Source organism: Rousettus aegyptiacus, unplaced genomic scaffold, assembly GCF_014176215.1.
Source record: "Rousettus aegyptiacus isolate mRouAeg1 unplaced genomic scaffold, mRouAeg1.p scaffold_m13_p_2, whole genome shotgun sequence".
NCBI lineage: Eukaryota > Metazoa > Chordata > Mammalia > Chiroptera > Pteropodidae > Rousettus > Rousettus aegyptiacus.
The window spans coordinates 155,419,861-155,437,250 of NW_023416295.1; the positions used below are offsets into that span (position 1 = coordinate 155,419,861).

General features: G+C 38.6%; 1 protein-coding gene and 1 pseudogene across 1 annotated transcript; both read left to right on the forward strand.

Moving 5' to 3' along the window:
- The first annotated feature begins 7,835 nt into the window (after positions 1-7,835).
- LOC107501652 (developmental pluripotency-associated protein 3-like) lies at positions 7,836-11,792 on the forward strand. The gene is made up of 4 exons (XM_016128025.2): positions 7,836-8,109; positions 9,974-10,233; positions 10,477-10,509; positions 11,195-11,792. The coding sequence occupies exons 1-4, from the start codon at positions 8,028-8,030 to the stop codon at positions 11,303-11,305; spliced, it is 486 nt and encodes a 161-aa protein (XP_015983511.1). The 5' UTR covers positions 7,836-8,027; the 3' UTR covers positions 11,306-11,792.
- Positions 9,621-9,739, forward strand: LOC118614659 (annotated as a pseudogene).
- Positions 11,793-17,390: the final 5,598 nt, after the last annotated feature.

Sequence of the window (17,390 nt, forward strand, 5' to 3'; positions counted from 1 at the left end):
TAACTGGGATGGTTCTTAACGTTTTTCTTGCCAAGCACTTCTTCAGCCTCTTGTGCCTGTCACACTTTGTCTTCCACTGAGGGGAGTGGAGAACAACACGTGGAACAAGTAGCAAATCATTAGGGCACTAAAAGACTAAATCATATGCAACTAGAGGGTAAATAGGTTCTGAAGATCTAACACACAGCATTGGGAATACAGTCAACGAAACTGTATTATTAACTTCGAAGTAGTTAACAGACCAGATCTTAATCGTTCTCACCACAGAAAATAAATTACCAGATATGATAGCGGTATTAGCCAACACTATGGAGGTAATCATATTGCAATATATAAATGTATCAAATGAATGTTATACACATTAAACTTCCACAATGTTATATGTCAATTATCTCAAAAAAATTTCAAATTACATCCTGCCCTCAAAAAAGAGTAAATCATACAGAGTTCAAGAAATTGATATTATTTAGACATGTTTTGTAATTGTGATATTAATTTGCTTTAAATCTTATAAATGGAATTGTAACCTTATGAGCAAATTAAGTTTGATAAATTGGTTTCTCCTCTCTTTCCATTTAATTAAATAAACTATTCCTTTGAAATATCAACAGTTCTTGATGTCTGGAAGAGAGCCCCAACATTTGAGAGAATTCAGATCCTGAAATGAGTTGGGACAGCTTCCCAGCCACTCTTTTTTTTTTATAAACTAAAATTAATTTTAGATTGTGGTAAAGAATATACAGCATTTATTTGAGCAAAAGGAGCTGCAGCCCAGGAGACACAGATTCGGGTAGCAATCTAAACTGTGTTCCACCAAGACAAAGGGGAGATCATCTTTTATAGGGAAATTTCCACCCAAGTTCCTAATTAGGTCTCTTTTATGTAAATGAGGTGCCTAAATTGTGCAGTTCTGATTGGACAGGGCAGGTCTCCACCTGTTGGTAGAAAGACCACACCAAGGGTTCCCCCCTAGTGTTTGACTCAGACTGTGTGAATAATTGAGGCATAGTGCAGGAAGCCAAGAGTTCAGTTTGAGGTTCTTCCTGCTATATAGAGCATGTAAGAAACTCCTGTCAGCAAAAGGCCATTAAATTCTTATTATTTATAAAATTTGAGCCTCTGCTTGACCATGGGGAGTCCATCTCAGCAGACAAATTCTTTCTTAGGGTTAACATCGAATGACTCTTCTTGGAGTCCTCACTCATGCCCTCTTCCCTAGCTCTATTTTATAATCCTAGCTACTACTAATCACGTATCAACGCTGGGTCAATTGCTGGTTGATCAACTGTCGATTGGCGAAGAGGCCTCTCCTCTTGTTTGGATGGGCAGAGTCTTGGGCCAAGAAAGAAATCAAGGGATGGAGAAACACACTCTTGTGAGACAGAAAGAGTGCTCTGATTCAGGCAGAGAGTCCTGGAGATTTTATGTGTAGCAGTGACGTTAGTGTCTTATCAGCCAGGTGCACGGGGGTCTGGTTATCACTCTTGGTCAAAACAACTTCACTCTTGGGGTAAACAATTTCAGTTAGGCAAAACAAGTTGTTTACATTCCTAAGGTTTAACATTAATGGAACCATTTTACACACATGTAATATAATTCAAATCTAGTTCACACAAGGGCAAATAAACTCACAATCCACATGTAACAAACCACTGCAACAAATTACTACCGGAAGATAATGTTTTTTCCTCAAATTTTCAACAATACAAAACATAAATGGTCTGCATGAGGCACGCCATATCTTAATACGTCTGAGATTCCCCTGGATGTCTATATTCATTACTATAATGTTAAAAATGAGGCAACGAGTCCAAAATGGAGGTGATTAATCTAAGCCCCACCCCATCAAATTGAGATTTAATTACAGTTCTAGCTCTCCCAGAAATGGAATCTTAGACCAGTCAATCAAGAATCACCAGATCAGCACTAGTTAGGTAACTTGCTTAATAGACACCCCCCCCCGCCCCCTCCCCCCCCCCCTGTCATCCCCTAAAGGAAAGTGACCTTGCCAAAACCAATTCACTTCCTGCCTAGTACAACTTTCTTGTCCTGCTCTCTTCTGCCTGTAACAGTTTTTCATTTTGTATGGCCCCTTAGAGTTCCTCTCTATCTGGTAGATAGGATGCTACCCAATTCATCAATCATTGAATAAAACTAATCAGGTCATGAAAAATTGCTCCGATAGAATATTGTTTTTTAACAATTGTCTGGGTAGAGATACTGAACTTATGTACTGACTCATTCGACAAGCACATTTCATGTCCATCATACCGTAATGTGTTAGGCACTAGAGATAACATGAATTCAGTGGGTTAGCTGATCTAAAATCTCATGTTCTGTATGTATCTGTTTTAAAGCTCTTAATATTTATTGTCAATAATTTTTCAAAAACTTTGTTCACAGCCACCAGCTATAGGAAAGGCTAATTACACAACACTTCTTTCCTATCATCATCTATTCTTAAATTACTATGAAATCGTTTAGAAGAAATTTTAATTAGGCCTTTAAAATTCAATTAAAACTGAACTGTTGTACACGTTCCTTTACTTGTACTTTCTCAGATGAGAAGACTTTGCTCATTTTTTTAATCATCAAATAGATTTTTATTAATTACTATTATTTTGTACTTTATCATATCTGCTTCAATTTTTTGTACTATATTATTTGTCTTTTAAACTTACCTTATTTCTTGATCTTGTCTAATAAAATCTAGCAGTACTTTTCTTTGCAATTATTTTGTTCTCTACCACATTTTACCTTTCATACTCTCCAAGGTCCCCACCTCTTCTAGCTTACTAATTATGGAAAATATACAGTTCTAGTTCTTATTGTTTTTTTCTAAGGATTTTTTTTTAATTAGCCATTTAATCTATGTAAAATCTGTTTCAAAGTGGGAGAAGAAATTAAATAGAAATTGATTTATTTCTCCCATATTTTTAAAAGGCTTTCAAAACTGAACTGATATATTTTGATTATATTTCTTTTATCATGTATCATTAAATTTTTTTTCATTGCAGTCACTCCTTTTATTATTCCAGTAGCTTAAATTACATACATTTGAATATTTTTTCCCTCCTCTTTAATACTAGCCTCCCCATTTCCACCCCTGACCTATGGATGTTGCCATTTCCCCTTAAGAACTGGATCTCTGAAGGCGGGGCATCTCCTCCCACATGCTCTCGGGGTTGCACCCAGGGCTTGGTGCCCCGGGCACACTCGGGGTATGGGTGGTGGCTCCACATGGGGTGCAAACCCAGAACCTTCTGCATGTAAAGCAGACATGCTAACCACTACACTATGGAGCCACCCCTCATATATTTGAATTTTTAACCTTTAAATGCCTTCATTTCTGGTGAAAACTAAGAAGTAAACAATTATGAACTATCTTTTATATTAGTATTCTGTGGCTTTGCAAAGTTATAAACTTTTTTATAATTTCTAAAAACGTGAATTTTCATTAAAAAACACATTTCTAATAACAACATAAAAATGTTTACTGATAGACCAGGTTTTTTTGGTGTGTCAAATTTAATGACAAAAGGGTCACTAGGCAGCTGAATCCTCTCTTTGTCATTCATTTATTTATATCCTCCCTCCATCCCTTGAATCTTTTGCACACTCATAAATTTGAGTAGAGTCAACGTGGGTTGTACAAAGGGGTCAAAAACAGCCCTTGGGGACCTTCTAATTGCTTCAGGGGCCACATCTATTTGTTCTGTAAAAACCATCTGGATGTGGTTCCTTTATATCCTTAGTTATAGGAATTCTGTCCAGCTAGCCTTCAGGTGGTTCTCAGTGATGACTATTCTATAATTTAGTTGTAATTTTGATATGATCGTGATAGGAGGCAAGCTCAGGGTTTACCTGCTACACCATCTTGACTCCATTCCCTTTCCTCTTTTCCGTTGTTAAACTCTTAATCAAATCATTTTCATTACTCGCCCAGACTCTTGCAATACAGTATTCTCCATGTTGATTTCCCTACACTCATTTTTGTTCATCTATACATTTGACTACTTTTTCCCTCTTAGAAAAAAAAGTTATATATGCCTTTCCTGTAAAGCAGCAAATAGATGTAGATTTGTCAAGACAAGTCTCTGTCCCAACTGCTGTCTTCTGCCCTCCCCATTTTCTCTTTCACAGAATCACCTGCTTGAAACATTTTTCGGCCGATTGTTTTTATGGTATTTGTCTCTGCATTTCAAGATAGCAAGGTTATAATGATAGTTCTTGATATTTGTTTTGTTTTGTTTTAGACCTTATTATTGACTTGTAACACAGATTTGCTTCTTTTTCTCCTCTACTACATACTCATATATTTCCAACCCCTCATCTTTCCAATTTGGATAGATCAACACTCCCAGTGTGGACAAAAAAAAAAAAAAAGAAGAAGAAGAAAAAGGGAGTTTCTATGGAAAGTAGCCTTACAGGAAGATCTGATCATAAATTCCTAACTGGGCATGTCATAGTGGATAGCCATGCCCCAGGCCTACAACTTCCTTAGAAAAGGGTTTTAAGCCACCCCTGCCCATTGTTCTTGTGCAGGTTAACACACCTTTGAAATACCTTCATACTCAAAGGGGGTATTAACCCTGAAGAAAACAAGTATTCTTGTTAACTATCCTATAATTTGATCCCTGTCTTGCTTCTCCTACTTCCATGTAATCTTCTTCCCTCCTTAATTTCAAATGCATAAAAGAAGCTGCATAAACTCTCAAGGTTTACGAAAAAGATGAAAAACTATTGCTACAAGAAGGTGTGGGATGTAGGTTGGTGGAGTTTCAATTTGCTTGAACAGGACAGAAGCTGAGCCAAAAGCAACGGAAAGTAAAAATACTTAAATATGCTTAAATATTCTTAAATATGCTTTAAAATGATCGAATTTTTAAAATCTTAAAAGTTTATAACACCTTTCTAGTTACCATTTTTTCCTTTATAGTATAAAAGATGAGATTAAAAAGCCAGACAAATGGAATGAATGAAACAGACTAAAAGAACCTCAAGAAAACTATCATTAATTCTCCAGAGATTAAAAAAGTCATAATAGTTTTGAAATAAACAGGATGCTCTTTTTTAAAAACTCAGAGAGCAAAAATAAAGAGTACCTGGAAATTAGAAGTTTGATATTAAAAACAAAAAAGACAGTTAAAATAAAACCAAAGTTATTCCCTTAATAAGTAAAGCATAATCACAAACATGTAAAACAGGAGAGAAAATATGATGAGAACCTAAAATCAGGAAATATAATGGCTTCAGACTTCTTTAACCCCGAATGCTAAAAATAATGGAGAAATAACTTTTGTTTCTAAAGTAAAATGATTTTCAACCTAAAATTCTGTACTCAGCCAAACTTGAGCAAGTGTGGAACATATTTAGACATTCAGTTTCTCAAAGTCACCACCTACATATAGTCCTTTGTTGAATACAATACAAGTTGGGTGGAAGGATCTTACTTCTCAAATTAAGGGATATGCAGTTATGGGGTTCAAGATACCCTAAAATATTGGCACGTTGAATTTTTTTAAGCAGAAAGAGTTTGAGAAAACAGCTGAAGCTGGAAAGTGTCTTGTATCTTTCTCAGACCTTCCTCCCACCCTTCTCCCTCCCCCATGCCCCCAGGTAGGTCGTAAATCCTTCAGTGGCAAGGGGCCCTCCCTTTGCCTGTAAGACAGAAGCATCCTTACCTCCAAGACAAGGACACTGAGGACACTGAAAAGAACCTGAAAGAACTGGTCTTGCTCAGTTTCCCAGTTTTCTATATTTAATTACTCTTTGTCCTAGTATATCTTTCTACCACTTTCAATTTATCATCAAACCTAGCATAAAAATATTCAGGTTTAACCATTTCTTCAGGTCTTCATTCTCTAACAAAGACTCCTATCTCGTATAAAACTTACATTTTAAAAACGTGTATGTTTTTCTCCTGCTAATCCATCTTTGTCAGTATACTTTTCAGACCCAGCTAGGGACCTTAACAGGGTCAAAAATATATATATATATATTTTTTCTTACCTACACAGTGTTCATATGTCCTCTCTCTACTGCTTCACCCTTCCTCGTGGATAGGGTGGTTATGAGGACCAGCGTAGAGACAGCAATGACATGCTGATTCTACTAGTAAAATAGGCCTGGCCTTCGCTGTAGATTGCCAATTTGTGAGTAACCATAAATTTTATTTGCATTTTTAGAGCAGAGCATGTGGGCCCCAAATGGAATAATAGTGAGTACCACCAATGGGCCACTACTAGGTGATTCGTGTTACCACAGGTGATATGATCATGACTTGTTCTTTTCATCTTTTTCTTTCTGTAAGTAGTAACTGCTGTTTTGTTTTTATCTTGCAGGTTACTGTTTTGCTTACTGTATATTTAAACAAGTTATAAATTCTGCCTGTCTCATTTGCTACTTGTTTACTCGAACTCCACACTTCCTGAGTTTCACCTGTCTTATAAGATATGAGTTTATTGTCTACGCTTAACACATTTTTAAGGTTTCATCTATCCCACTTCTTTTTTCCATTATAGAAACGAATATTCTCAAAAAAAAAACACTGTAAATGCACATTCTACCCTTTACCAGTGTCAGTGTAAGAAACTCCCACACCCGTAGAGAACGTTTACAAGTTTATTTGAGCCCAACTGATGACACATGCTGGGAGCAAGATCTCAAATGCTCCGGAGAGTCTATGTCAATCATTCTCACTGTCTCACCTATTATTCTTAAACCTCCTGCAATCTGATTTTTGCCCTGACTTTTCCTATGGAAGTCTCAGAGACTTTAGAAGAGGGTCCCAGGGCAAAAGAGTAAACAGCTGAGCATTGAACCACAGGAGTAGAAAGTTAAGAGACCCTTCTTAAATTTTAGCACACATCAGAATCACCAGAGAACCTTTTAAAAATGAGTGAGTGCCTCAGTTTTTGATTCAGGAGGTCTGAGTTGGAGCTCGCTAATTTCTAATTGTATCTAACAAGTTACCAGGTGCTGTTGGAGGCTACACTTTTGAGAACCACTTAAATAGAATGTTGTGATATAACATATGTTTATGGCTACTCCTCATCCCCTACAAAAATGTGCCTTGATCATAACTTCAACTCTTGCTTTTTACTAAAAGAAAGATTACTTTTGAGTATTTTCTCAGTTTCCAGCTAAAAGAGAAATGGGGGAGGTTGTATGTTGACTAAGAGATGGGAAAAAGATTGGGGCAGCAGAGGACTAATTCTACCTCCTATACAAGATCAGCAGAGAATGTGGGTGCTCTTTACTAGAATTCAGTACAAGTATTTGGGTGGGGGCTGGGTGAGTAGCAATTTACAAATTTAATTCGGTTCCTTACAAATGTTAAATGTATTTAAATTTACAGTCCATAAAACTAAAATTAAAGGTCCAAAATACACATCCACAAAATATCAAGCTAATATGCTGTTCATAACAGACACAGATTTCTCCTCTACTTTTCCTTACCAGCAGACTTCTCCTTATAAGCCCCTAAAGGTTTAAGACAATCAGGCAAGGAAAACTCGGAGCTTAATTGGGAGTTAATCCAAAACTGGGTGGGAAACTGCCCTTGTCCTCTCTGTACCAGAACCTTTAAGTCCAGTTCAGAAACCAGCAGCCACCTCCAGAAGTAGAGTTTGAAAAACACTGACTTTTAAGACACAACCACAGGGCCTGTTCATAAATTTTCCGGCCCACTTGACAGAGGGCATGATTATTTTAATGCAGAACACATGAAGAATTCTCCTAATAGTCCACTAATAGGACTACTCCCACCCACCTCATTCCTTACCGTCAGCATTTACATTAAAATGGACTGGCTGATTGGCTTATCTGTAGTCTTTAAGAGGAAACCAGATCTCAACTTTTAGGTTAGCTCTTTCTTCCACTGCGCTTAGTTGAAGTTGGGCTTTTCCCTTCCTACTTCTGAGCTACAGGGTTCTTGCCAGGGTACGTAGGCAGCAAATACAGAGTTTTGAGCATCACCTTCCGCTAGAAACCTTTGGGCAACCTTGGAGGAGCTTGCAGCTGTGATGAGGCTTCCAATGGACTCACCCCAGAAACTTAACCCAACCCAGACCCAGGAGTCTTCTCAGAAGCCCAGTGAAGATTCAGGTAAGACAGACAGTGCCCTTCTTGACCACAGGGGTTTTGGGGTGTGAAGGGCCTGTCCTTTCTTACAGAGTTCATCTTTTAAAGAATGGCTAAGTAGGCCCCTCCAGTTGGGGGGTGTAGGGGGGAACAGCCCAAAGGAAAAAAATAAAGGGTTTAACTGTTGCTTGCTTACTGCTATCAGGAATACTTCAATATTTTAAGTCCAGTTTCTGGAGGAGAGCCACTGTATTATTTCTTCTAGAACCAGGGCTCATAGCGTCTCATGACCAGTATTTTCACCAGGAATGATAAAAACAGACAAAATACAAGAAACCTAAACTTCCATTTAACTTAAAGTTTTTCTTAATCGGCAACATTTTCGGGATGGGCTTTCCAGCTAAATTTACCCTTTAGGAATGTTAAACAGGGAAATGGCTCTTCAGGAAATTGAAGGAAGGGGTGGGTTCATAAAAGCTGGTGAATGTGCTGTGTAGTTAATTACTAGGACTTAACTTTACAAGGGCCGCTTTCTTAGAAGCTGTACCCCAGGGATAGCGCGGGTCAGGTCTCCGCTGCCCTGCGTGCTTTTCCGTGGGGTAACTTCTTGGAGCCGCACCCAATACCAGGCTTGGCCATGGAGGTAGTTTGGAACTTTATTAATCTGCCTAGTGGTAGGGGCGTGTGGCGGCGGTGGTGGTGAATGGTCTGGAACCAACATCCCCGACTAACCACTGGGCAGCGAGTAAGCTGGGTCGGGTGCTTGCTGACGTCGTCTATTCCGCCCTCTCCTCCGCACCCGCAAGGTCCAGACTGCCTTGCCTGAATCTTCAGGAAAACACCCTGTTTGATAAATACTAGGAGGAAAAATTAATGGAGGAGAATATCTCTATGACATACCCAGTCTCTCCACCCTAATACCTGACAATTCCACAGCCTGGGATGTTTGTTTCCATGTGTTCAAATTCACAAGTTGAGTAGATCTTGACTCTTAGTATATACTCTCCCATATAGGGAAAACTAATGTTAACTGACTTAGTCTATGAGACAGGAGGGTGGGGGGTATGCATCATGGTTCAGATGAGAAGAGGCCAGAGGAAGTGGTCGATTTCTCATAACATTGGGTTAGAGTGGAAAGGTTTAGTACCATGAAAAAGCTGGGTATAATGAGAACATCACAGCAGCTTCGACTAACTAGTTCTCCTTAAGGATAGGGATTTGGGGAGAGGCTTGTAATTGGGCTTTCTTTGTATATTTCACAGGCGTGGGGTTTTTTTCCAAAAAATAACATTTATAATTGTTGTAAAGCTGAACTGCTGAAACTTATTCACTGACATATTTTGACTTTAATGCTTTATATCCCTCATTTATATTAAATTCACATGCAAATGAAGTGAAAAAACTGCCTGATTTTTGTCCCATGTTTTTCCACTTAATAATCACATACTTAGCTACTTTTTGACCCCATGAAAAAATTTGGCATTCAGAACTACCAATAACAGGAAAAAGAATTTTTGAGAATCAAGTATTTCCCAGTCTACAGCCATGCCATCCTGAACATGCCCGAGCTCATCTGATCTCTGAAGCTAAGCAGGGTCAGGCCTGGTTAGTACTTGGTTGGGAGACCACCTAGGAAAACTGGGTGCTGTAGGCAAGAAATGTTTCCCATATTGGTGGCCTCTTGAGCACCTTCTCAACCTATGCTCTCAACACGTGCTGAGTGCTAGACTAGCACAGTACAAAAGGCACAGGGAATGTGATCCTCCACCTTAAGAAACTTCCCATTGTCCATTGTTCACTTGTTTAAGAGCTAATCAGGTTTGAGCCTGAGACTAGTTACTTTGGGATGATGCAATTCACCCTAATGGATCTTAACTTTCTCTTTCAGCTGGCTCTCAAGCTGTCTCAGAAGTACTGGCAAAGAACCTTAGTAACTTGACTCTCAACCCCAATACCAAATTCCCTTTCCTTCTACCAGAATGTTCACCCCAACAGCAGAACAGAGAAAAGGACTTACAGGGGGTAGGGCTGGGCCTGGGTCAAGGCATACTCTACAGGAGGAGACGTGGAGTAAGGACACTGGCAACTGCTCGGAAAGAAAGGATGCAAAGGATGCTGCAAATTATTAGGTACCGCACGCAGTCTCTGGTGAGTTTGTGCTCTGGGCTGACAGCAGGGCCCAGCTGGGGGAGGGGAGGAGAGGAGGGGGTGCTCATAAATTAATATGTAAATAGCGATGAGCAGCAGTCACTCATCAACTGCACTGATGAATGCAGGATGTAAATAACACATTTTTAATAAGATTCTCCAATATTTCTCATGGCAGATGTATAATAATAATCCAACTTTTTCCTGGTAGTTTTTAATAAAAATTATTTTTTTCTTATGAAGCTTCGAAAAGACCCGCAGGAGAGGAAAATTGAGGTAAATGGAATTTTCTTACTATACATGGTAGATGAGTAGCTGGTTTGTTTCCTTGTTTTGTTTGGTTTTTGTTTTTTTGAGGAGGGAGGGGAATTGGCTTGGGCTTTATGAATCTCCAGGAACTATGAAGAAGTCATTTCATGTTTGTACTGTTTGAAAAAAATTTTTAAGAGCAGTTTTAGGTTCACAGCAAAATTAAGCAGAAAATTGCTCCCTTATACCTTACCCCCTGACCCCACACGCTCACAGCTTCATCCACTATTATTGCATACCAGAGTGACACGTTGTATCATTATCACCTAATGTCTGTAAGCTTTACTCTCAGTGTTACGTTGGTACTTTTTACATCCTGTGACAAACGTGCTCAATGACAATTTGTAGCGTTAGACAAACGCCTGAACACAATGTCCAGCAGCAGAATGAGTTACATCTCAGGCATTAAGAGAACTGACGCTAGAATATATTATTATTGATTGACTATCAGCAGCTGTTAGCATTACAAAATGACCCACATTCTGGCATTCTTCGGTACCCATACGTTTCAACCCTGCCTCCTCCTTTTTCCCCAAAAAAGGTTTTGTTCTTTGATTTTACCATATTCCAAAGGCTACGCTGATAGGTTTGTTTGGGGTGCAAATTAACCCTTTAATTTTATTAACCAAATTTCTATTTCATTATTTTTTAGATTGAATCAAGATTCAGAAGATTTAGATGTAGCTGTCATTATTGCCTATATCATGGAGATCCTTCTGATAATATCAGCATGGAGAATAATTATGACATGGAATCGATTTAGCCATAAACCTTATTTTTCTGGGTTTTTTTTTCCTTGCTAGTAGTTTTAGGATCATTATGTAGCAGTTTGGGAAAGCCACTCTATCAGAATTTTGATAATCTATGATATATATAGTTCTGTAATGTTTTTTTTTCTTGCATCCCTAATCTACCTTGATACCAGTTAACTTCTAAGGAATCTATGTAATTCGTATTCTAATAACTTCGATATACTTCAGTTCCACTTTATTTGACCCAAAGCAGCACTAAGAGGTCTTGGGTATTGGATTGTAGATATGTTTTAGAAGCCTGAAGTCAGTAAGATGAAACCCAGCATTAAGAATTAGAAGCAAGTAACTCGTGGGAGGAATGTAAAAAAGAAAACATTGGGTGGTTTGGCTCAAGTATAATTAGGGGAGGGTGCTCTAACTAGATTCTTTGGTTTTCAAAAATTTGAATTGTAACTTTTTTTTTGGTGTGCTATTTCAATTTTTAGTAGCAAATAAATATGTATAAGATCTTATTAAAATTTGAAGCATATTTGAGTACCTTTTAAAAATTCTTTATTCTTAGTCTATATTTTATGCTCGCTTTTGCTAACAATGAACAATTATCCTTATCATCACATTCCTAGGATATAAGTATCTGCAATTCTAAATTTGTGGTATTTTCTACTTGGAAGGAATTTTATGCATTTGGATAAGGTCAGAAAACACGGGCACAGATTGGCACATTCCTGGAAGAGATGTCAAAATGAGGGGAGGTAGAAGGGCAGTAGAGCTTAATTAGAAGGTTGTTGATAGGAGGGACTTGAGTATGACAGTATAGGATACTGAGGAAGGATGCCATCTAATGGTGTTTACTTAGGTTTTCTTTCATGAGCCATCAGCTACACAGACCTGAATTTCTTTGGGATTCAAAAGCTATGAAAAATATGTCATCTACCTTCCAACTGTCACGTATTTAAAATGTTTTGTTTGCTCAGGTACCCAATTATTTTTCCCTTAAGGGCAGCTGGAAACTTGGGGTTAAAGAAAGAAAAATGCCATGCTGATAATGTAGATAGTAGGTAAGGAACAATAACCTGTTGATATTCAGAATGTAGTTGAGACAAGCACACCTGGAGGATTCCTTGCAACAAATGGTAAAGAAGTTGAACAGTGAGGTCATCATACTGCCAAGTTAGGTCTTCAGGGGCTATTTTCGAACTACTGGAGCGGTGGCCTACCACCATGGGTAAACGTGGGGGAGGTAGTCATAAAGTTTTGTCAAATTTGCAAATTCCTAGGAGCACAGCCATCTTGACTACTTTTCTATATGAAATTGAAAATCACTACTTTTTTAAAAAGCTAAATTATTTCATATTGCAATTATGTTGAATTTATAAAATGTGGTTTGGTAATGCAAGAATGGGAATGAAGAAAATACATTTTACGTAGTCCTTTAGTGTCCTTCAGATGTATTTAAATGTTTTCTAAACAGTTATGCATTTTTTAGATGCCTTAGCTCATTTAATTCTCAAACTCAGAAAGCTCGCTACTTCTAGGATCCTCATTTTATAGAAAACTGAAGCAGAAATAACTTGTTCAAGGCTACACAAAAGAGGCAAGTCAGTACTTTAAGCCAATATTCTGTTTTGTACCTCTTACATCTTTTGAGTAATTCGCATAATTTTGAACTGGTGGCATTATCAGAAAGCTGGTTATTTTTGTTTGCCTACAATTTTCCGGATTAGGCCAATAAACTGTACATACCTCACCTAAACACCCCAGTTGTTAACATTAGCCACATTTACTTAACACTTTACTGAGAGTTGAGTAAATTTTAGATAAGCTTTCTTCCCCAAATAGTTCAGTTTGTGTCTTACATTCTCACACAGAAGGATCAATTTTAAGAAATTTATAAAAAATTATATACCTTGGGCAAATTATATTCAACCTTTCTGAACCATTGTGACTTATAAAGCAAAGGTTAATCAACCCCAGTTCTCTGGCTTGTTTTCTAGTACTTTCTTCCAAAAGGACTTCATATGCCCCCGAGTTCTTTCACATCCAAAACTTTGTACATGGCTTGTCTCCTTTTCTTCAAGGATATTGTAAAAACTGTTCTAGTGTAAATATGGAATGATAAAAGATCTGAGGCCAGCTCGCCTACCTCAAGTTATTTTGCCTGACTGCTCTAGAGTTTTTTTCATTGAGCACCATTAAGTTTGCAAATAGCCCTTTGTCTTGATCATTGAGTCATTTCCTTTTGGAACAGGAGTGTTCCCGTTAAGTTTCTTTTATGTTTTTTCTTGAATGGTAACTTTAGGATTGTTCCATCTTTTTTGTTGTCTGGGGTATCAAATTATGTGGTTTTGGCTATTCAGCTTATATTTCTTATTCTAATCCTTTTACAATTACTTCACTCCTGTTACTCTACTTTCTTCCATAGTTTCTCGTGCTTCACATTTTCTCGTCTTTGACTATTGGTAGCCCACGTTTCCTTTACTCCTGTGCTCTTGAAATTTCTCCCCTTGGTTCCTTAGAGTTAGTGGTCCTTCAGGTTTTGCATAATTTTGACTGACTGCCATTCTTGCTCGCTGTTATTTAAAAATCACATTTGGTGATGGTTAAAATGCAGACACCTGAGCTCTGCTGCTTACTAGTTGTATGACCTTGGCTAAATCACCTTTGATATTTTTGTATTCCTATAAATATTTTTGAGCTTAATTCTAGGACACAAATTACTTGGAAACAGTTTGCTTCCATAGGCTATTTTAGATAGGATCAGAGCAGCTTCTAGTCTAGGGTTAATCCCCACAACTGAGACAGCCTTTCTGAATACCCATGAGTTATATGCTGCCTTTTTTTGGGGGGGGGGGGTCATTCTTGCTGGTGAGAACTGGCACTATTTCTGTCTGACCTCGTGAACACTGTACTGTTCCCTCTTAATCCCTGGCTTAGGGTGGTCCTTTCTCCAGCGCTTGGTGACTTCCTCACATGAACTGACTACTTAGCTTAAGGCTCAAGGGCTGTGACAACATGGATGGGACTAGGACAAACAGACTCAGGGATATGGGCAATAGGCTAGTGGTCACAAGGGGGAGGGGAGGTCGGTGGAGTAAAAGGGGTTAAATACATGGTGACAAATCTTACTGGGCAGTGAACACAATGCAATATATATGCCTTACTGAAACTTCAAGTTGGAGTTCATTAACCAACACCAGCATAATAAAGACTCAGGCAGAACTAGACCCTCTGATTTCCAGAGCCTATCCCCTTGCATTCTTCCCATCTTGGCCTCCCTGGACTCCCAGCAGCATTTCAGACAACTGGATTCATTTGGAAACTTCAGGCCACAGGCTGGAACAATTCTAGGGTTTGCCTCCTGTCAGGGATCACTGTCCTTCATTACCTGATATCCATTGTGGTGAAATGGTGAAACCTGTTATTCCATATAAATTGTACTGTTTTTTCATTGTTTCAGGTAGGATAAGTTTGGTCCTAGCTATTCCACCTTGGCCGAAGTCTTTATCAGCATATCTTAATTTGGACAAGCCACATTTCAAGTGCTCAGTCATTTGTGGCCTGTGGCTCTCAGATAGTGTAGGACCGGACAGACTGGGACTCTAGATGAAGTTGAAAGCCATGAACTGATAGTAATTCCTCAGTGTGACATGGTTTTCTCAGCTCTAAACTAAAGTAGTAGTAGAGACTAGCATTCGCTTGTCTGGGGTGGAAGATTTGCCAGGCAGGTGGACTGGAAAGACCAAGACAAAATAAGTAATGCTACTGGTGAAAGGTTCTGATGGTCAACTCGGATCCAAACCAGGTAAGGAAATAACACAAGGAGGATCCTGTAGTCTGGAAGACATGAAGGTGACACGGAACTAAAGAGGGCATGAGGTTGAGAGGGTGACAGAAGGGTCCTGCAACATGAATTCAGAGGGGGCTCAAGGGTTCCAATTCCTTAAATATGACATTTCTGTGTTTATCTATGTAAAATCCTGAAAGATAGTACCCATCCAGATTTGAAAGAAATAGATCTTGTGTTTCTCTGGCTAAAGAGTCTTGAAGCAATTCAAAGGAGAGGCATCTCAAATTTAATATCAAAGGGAAATCTTACAAAAATGCTAATCCCCAGTTTTCTGAATTTCCTCAAACATATTTAGATACCTGACTGCTCGATACCAACCCAGTAAGTGTCAGGTTAGTGGGTATGTTTGAATATGTTTTCCTTCCCTTAGAAAAGACAGTATAATATCAGAATAGGCCTAATAACAACATGACTGTAGTAGGTAATAGACGTGCTTTTCAAACCTATTTTTCCACATTACGTGCCCAATATGAGATTTCCTTTTTTAATAGTTTTTTTTTTTTTTTTACTTACGCGGATCCAAGAATTTCACTTCCAGTGAAATACAAATGACTTCATTGTATTTCTCTTAATTACTACTAACTGCAGTCCTATTCCATTCCCACCTGTGATATTCAGGAGGCTCTGGCCTGTTCTGACACTTTCATAGTGCTTTGGGCCTTGGAAACATAGGTGCATCAGAGGAGGCGCCCAGTGGCCAGCGGTGGGGATGAGTGGTGGCTGCTCTTTGTCTCGCCGCCCGTCTGCTCCCAAGGTCCAACTAAGAGCTTTTTAATTGCAGCAACTTTAATATTCACTGTTGGAGCTGGAATTACCAAGGCTGCTGGCACCAGACTGGCCCGCCAATGGAGCCTTGTTGAAGGAAATAAAGAAGACCCGTTCTAATTACAGGGCCTCAGAATCCTGTTTTGTCATTTTTCATAACTATGTCCCTCTCCCCTTCCACACTCCCCTCTTGGTAACAAGTGGTTTGCTCCTTCCTTGTTCCAGTGTGGTAGCCATTTTTCAGGCCCCCTTTCCTCAGCTGAACAGATTCCCCCTCACCCACGGTCACCACAGCAGGAGAAAAAGTTCTAACAGGACTGAGGGAAAGAACACATTCTCAGTAACTCATTTAATGTGGTAGAATTTTTACTTTGTTTTTATATTCAAATTTTCTACAATGAAATGACATAAAGAGGAATGTAAACCTTAACATTAAAGGCATTTGATAACATGTTGGTAGATTTAAATCCTACCACTCTAGGAAATCCTGAGTCTAAAGGAGGACAAATTTTTTTTTTTTACTGTCGTTCTCCAGTGAGTATATTTTAAAACAATGGAGTGTTTTTACCACAATAAAAACAACGGAAACAAACAGCACATTCGGTGTGGTTGGAACAGGAGGAGTATGACCGTAACGGAAATGTGACTCACCGATTCACACCAGTATAACTGCTCAATCCTGTGAATAATGAACTTATGCTTTTGAATTAATTCTGATGACTTAGTGAGGACAACTGCAAAGATTGCTTGGAGCCAAAAAGAATATGCTCCAAGTTGCCTACTTTGACTTAGTGTTAAAAATAGGGTGGAGTCACAACAATGAATAAACTTAACACTACTGAACTGAATAGTAAAAATTAACATAGTAAATTTTATGTGTTTTTTTAGCACAAAATATTTTTGACTTTAGAAAGGGAATGAGGTGACAACACCAGAAAACCAGAGTCAAAATTTAGTTCTTTAAAATAACTAGTAAAATTCCAGAATGACTTAATTATGTGTATGGAAGGCACAAATCATGAGGTTAGGAATGAAAACATATGACGTTTCTATTCATTTTACAAGCTTAAAAAATATGAGAGTTGTCACAGTCGATGGGCAGTAACGTAATCAAGATGCTGCAGTCTGCTGGACCATACGTACTCCTTCACGCAGGCAGTTTGAAAATAAAGTTCCAGAGAAACAAAAGCTATTTCGGGAGGATAACGGAATTCCAGTGCATCTAAAGGGTGGGGCGGCTGGTGCCCTGTATTGAGCTACCATGATTCTTACAGTTGGTGGAACAGCATATGCCATATGTCAACTGTCTCCAGCTTCACTTCCCAAGAAGCAGGTTTGACTTTAGTTGATCCTCCCAGCAATCATTTGGTTCAATTTAATTCAGCTCTCTATGGACCAGTAAGCTGGGAGGAATAATATTTATTGAGTTGTACTAGCTCAGCAAAGCAGCCTTTGCCATGAAAAAAATATGCAAGAGAAAATCA